Source organism: Theobroma cacao, chromosome 2 (assembly GCF_053813885.1).
Source record: "Theobroma cacao isolate CCN51 chromosome 2, ASM5381388v1, whole genome shotgun sequence".
In the NCBI taxonomy this organism is placed as follows: domain Eukaryota; kingdom Viridiplantae; phylum Streptophyta; class Magnoliopsida; order Malvales; family Malvaceae; genus Theobroma; species Theobroma cacao.
In genome coordinates, this window is record NC_142640.1 from 41,174,108 (window position 1) to 41,179,243 (window position 5,136).

A 5,136-nucleotide genomic window follows, 5' to 3' on the forward strand; every position below is an offset into this window, starting at 1 on the left:
CTAGAATGTGAAGAAATTAATAAGAAGGGAGTTGAGGATAGAGGAAATGGGACAAAAAGTGTCAAGTTAAGAATGGAATGCTTTTGGACAGGAACCATTACTTTGAGGACGAAAGGGGGATGGGAGACACCCATAATTTCCTCTTATAAGAAAAGGGCCAAACTTTTGCTTTCACCTAAACCCACCTTTTGTTTTTGGGTGAAATTCTTTCGCCTACTTTAACAAGTCGTTGGAACCTTGTCCCACTGGCACTCTCTTCCTACTCAAGCTAGCTAAAGTTTCTTTGGATACCTGGTTTTGCTAATATATAAAGGCCTGTGAGGCTCTACCAAAAAGAAGATCTGCTTTCTTTTGATTTAAAAGACATGCTTGCATCAACATGGTTGATTTTCACAAGGGTTGAAGCTCATGCTATTGGCTAGGCTTAGGATTCAAGAAATTCATATACTAGTAAGTAGTCAAATTGAGGGTTTGGTGGATGATAAAGTACTGATATTGAAAATTCATACAGTAAAAGAGTATACAAACTTCTACAGGATTTATGTTAGTCGTGCCAGAAACGCGTTTGAATGAATCAATATTTTGAAAAAGTTTGAATTATCTATAATTATGCCAAGCTCAAAAATATGCAGTACCGACGACAAGGTAAATATCTGTCACGTAATCAAAATTTTCAACTGCAAACAACTCTGACCATCAAAATTCTGCCCAAATTGGTTAGATACAAGAGCCAATAGAAACTCTACACAGACAAATTCCAGAATAGACAAAACTGAAGGAGCAAATTCCTGGGGAAGTGGCCAAGTTAACCACCTTGTTTCCAAGAAACAAATAAAAACTGCCAATGATCTTCAAATTTCCTCTACACATTTCACATTGATATCATTTGTACACATTTCATAAAAAAACCAACACATGTTCCAAAAGAACCGCTATCTTTGTCACCCCACAGAGCAATCGTCTCAATTTCATTAACACATTCTTTCCATTTTCTTGCTATAGCTGAAAGAGACCCCAAACAAAATCTTTTCCATTTATCTGTTTTTTTTTTTTTTCAGAAAGAAATGTACACCAACCAGTTGAGCAGAATAGCAAAGTAAATCAAAACCTAGCATTTGGCATTGGATTGCCTCACTCTTCTCTCCTTGATTGAACACTCCATCTCCTCACAACTTCTAACAATATCTGATTCCAAGTATCAATAGGACCTGGCAGACACCAATGTACACAATCGTTCTGTACACGCTCTTGAACCCCATTAGCAAATGGAAATGGATACATGTAAGGCCCTGGATGACCATCTGGCCTCATTAATGATAATTTGGTCACATCCAATATTTCTAGCCTTATCCCTTCAAATTGCTTCGCATTTACTTTAGCAGCTTCCATTTCTTCAACTTCAGTTGCTCTCATATCTGCATCCATTCCTTCAAGCATCTTCTCTCCCTCCTTATAAGGTTTTGTCTTGGGACAAGCACCTGCCTTATCCCATTCACCATCAAAGTGTGAAGGTGAAAATGTGGTCAGAAACACATCAATTCTATTACCATTAGCTCCTTTCTTTTCAATTATTGTCTTAAGTGCAGTCTTTACGGCCTTCCTCATCACATCATAAAATCCTATCTCAGTATGATTTAGTCCAGGGCAGTAATGGCAACCCAATACTGAACCACCCTCGTAATACACTGCTGGATGAAGAAACCAATGCCCAATTGAGAGTACAATCATATCTATATGGTCCAAATCGGCCCCCCACCTCTCATCAACAATATCCACAAACAATTCATTATGATCCGGACCAGTTTTTGATTTTTCAACACCTCTAACCAGAAATGGTGACCAATAAACTGATATGGTAATGTTATGAGAAGTAAAATGCCATCTACGGAACTTGTTATCCTCCCCATCTCTGTAAACCAGGTTAGGATTGGAGGCAGTGGCTAGCATGCAAAGGAGTGATTCTAATTGGTTCCTAGCCATGGAGTCACCAACAAAAGCTAAATGCTTGTTACTAAGAAGGTGGAAGAAAGTGTTGGTATCAAACCTTGGGAGCTTGCATTGGCTTGGTTGCCATCTCCAATAAAGGTAACCCAAGTCAGGTCTCCCATGTAAGATGCAATTTTGACCGTCCTTAATTATACCACAGGTTGTGCCATTGTACAAAGGCCCCATCTTGTCATGTACCCATCTGCCATTGGTGTAGTCACATGTAGTTTCATTAGCTACTTCCTCTTCTGCAAATAAGCAACAAAAGCATAAAAAAAAAAAAACCTGTTTAATAATAAAACCCATAATCCAACATACTAAAAAACTATAAATCGGAAAAAAAAAAGATAAAAGTTCTGCAACTTTTCTTTTTTAACTCAATATACCTTTGGAGAAAGAAGAAGAAGAAGAAGAAGTGGTGAGGATGATGCGGTTGTTGTGAGGGAGCTGCTCCGTGGTAGATTGAGGGAGAGGAAAAGGGTGAAAGTACAAGCGAAAAAGAGCTATGGGGAGGAGAGCATAAAGAGCGTAAGGCAAGAACTTCTTGGTCAGGGAATGAGAGTGAGATTGGCGCTTGAGTGGACTTGTTGCACCCATATTTGATAGAAAACTTGTTATCTCAACTGGTTGCTCTCCTTTTTTCCTCTGCTTTGTCGGTTTGTTTTGGCTTTGGCTCAGAATTCTAGCCACTGAACACCGTGGAAGTTGTGAAATGTTTTCTTGAACTAGAGCCTGAAAAGAGAGAGAGAGAGAGAGAGACAGGAGGAAGCTTGTGACTTTGCGCGGCGTTTCAGTCAAAGTGACATCGAAAGAATCTTATTTATCTAAGTGAGTTGGCCAACTAATCCAACGGGAAATTGTTGTTAATCACTGTTGTCCTCACCCTGTGAAAACATGTGCCACGCTCTCAAAACTATACTCCATCCGTCCTCTTGCTTGCTACTCCATTCACAATTTTAATAATTTTATTTTACTGCCCTTTTTCTTTTCGTATGAACATTAATGTACGCCCTTCACTTATTGTGTTACTCACTCGCAATTAAAAAATGTCAAAAAGTCAAAATCGCCCTTCAATAATGGCTAACATTATTTGCTTTATAAGGGTAAACATGTCTTTTATGCTTAAGCCCAGATGCCTACACCAATGACTGCCAAATGTTATCATTGTGCTGAGGGTAGAAAGATTGTAAATGTCTTCTGATAATTGGCAGGACACCCCATTTATTGAATCAAACACATTATAGTCTCATAGAGATTTAATAATAATTAACTCTTTGCATCTTATATTATCATCCTGAATTGGTTGGCATAATTGATTATAGAAAATGATTTCAAACAGAAAGTGGATCGATCATTACAACTGTCCCGACTCCCGTGTCTTGAGAAAGAAGACTTGATATTTTCTTAGTTAATGGCTGGCAGGCAGCAGCAAATCGTCCAGGTCCAATTAATACGAATATAAGGTATCATCATATAAATTCCGAGGCCAGTAGTTTGCTTTGCTCCACTAAAATGATCTGGTGCTTGATACTAAGATATTTGAGTTCCACATGATACACTGGTTTGCCTCACGTTAGAAGTAAGCGGCAACCATCGGATGGTGACACCAAGAGACAAACGTGACATATAGATGCATCTAGAGAAAAAGCATTCTTTCTACATTATTTCTATCTATATGACATCTCACCTAATAGCCATCAGGGAGGAGTAGGAGGAAGCTCCCACAGCCCTCAAGGGACTTGGTTCATTTCAGCTCGTGCGGAAAGTCAGACACACTGAATCTTTTGTACTACTACTTTTCATCAAATACAGTTTCTTTTCTGTATCATAAACCCAACGAGACGAAATGTAGCCCGGAGAGAGCTGAATTTTATAACATGAGAATTCCAGCATGTTATTGTATTAGTATTGTTATGCTACTAAAAAAGAAGACCTTTATGAAAGCCTTAATTTGTTTAGGAATTTATAAACAGTTGACAAATTGTTGTGCACGCAAGTTAAGGTCTAAGCTGAACTGGTCTGATGAACTCTGCTACTGATCTATATAAAACAGTACAATTGGTGTTCAAAGAAATTAAAAAAAAAAAAAAGCTTGACCATTTTCCCTTTTACAATTTTTTTTAGCTAATCAAAGATTTGAAGTCACTAATTATAAGCCGATCCTATGTTTTATTAAGAACTCGAGAAGCTTTTAAGTCATAAGGTTACAATATAAGCATTATATAGATGGCTGGTTGACTAAAGTTAAAGTTTGGAGGTGGGGGTAGAGTTTTCAGTGGCCATAGGTCTCTCGTATTTTCCGTACCTCAAAGAATCTGAAACACTCCTCACCGACTGAATGAAACATCTTAATCCTGGGATATTTATTTATTTAATTATTTTGGTGGTGTTCATTGTTAAAATTTGTGGCTGATGATTCAATAGTACGTAATCAAATCTTGCCTCGAATGGTCGTTAAATGTTTTGGATCTAAATCTAGGCAAATAAAGTTCCGTTAGCTTCACAGTAAAGACAACCTTCTTTGATTTACAAATTCCTATAGATCTAAGTAGCAAGTTTTGTTTTTTCCTTGTTCTTTCCTCTTCGCTAGCGTCTATTAATAGGCCAAAAAGTAAGACATGGTTCAGCCACCGACACAATATTAAGACAAGTTCCGACTAGGTGTTAAAGTTGATCAATATTCAATCATCGGGATTAATTATCCATCAAAGGGTCTCTCCAATTACTCCTATTATTAGGGCATGTTGATTGCTAATATGGGAATTCAACTTCAAATCTTAATTAAATCTACTATAGTCGATTTACATGACTCGTATTTTTTAACACTTGACATAGCAGTTACATAAGCTTTTGTCTATCGTTTTGCCTAGAGAGGAGATGCAAAAACCGAATAAAATACAAGGAAAAACACGACGGAATGATGGAAACGAGGTGGTGACCAGCTAAGCTCTCCGAATAGAAACTAATATATATATATATATATATATATATATATATATGAAGGGACTACCCTATAGTTTTCGGGTTCCAACAAGCCCGATAGAAAAGTTGCCCCACTGTCCACTTTCATTGTAAGGGACCACTATGCCACGGCTTCCACCGTCACAACTCACATCAGCCATCCTTGCTTCCAAGTAGAAAACTCCATTG

General features: G+C 37.8%; 1 protein-coding gene across 1 annotated transcript; it reads right to left on the reverse strand.

The window, feature by feature from the left end:
- Positions 1-670: 670 nt before the first annotated feature.
- On the reverse strand, positions 671-2,797 carry TBL27 (TRICHOME BIREFRINGENCE-LIKE 27). The gene is made up of 2 exons (XM_018114553.2): positions 2,373-2,797; positions 671-2,234 (listed from the first exon to the last, which is right to left on the reverse strand). The coding sequence occupies exons 1-2, from the start codon at positions 2,581-2,583 to the stop codon at positions 1,132-1,134; spliced, it is 1,314 nt and encodes a 437-aa protein (XP_017970042.1). The 5' UTR covers positions 2,584-2,797; the 3' UTR covers positions 671-1,131.
- Positions 2,798-5,136: the final 2,339 nt, after the last annotated feature.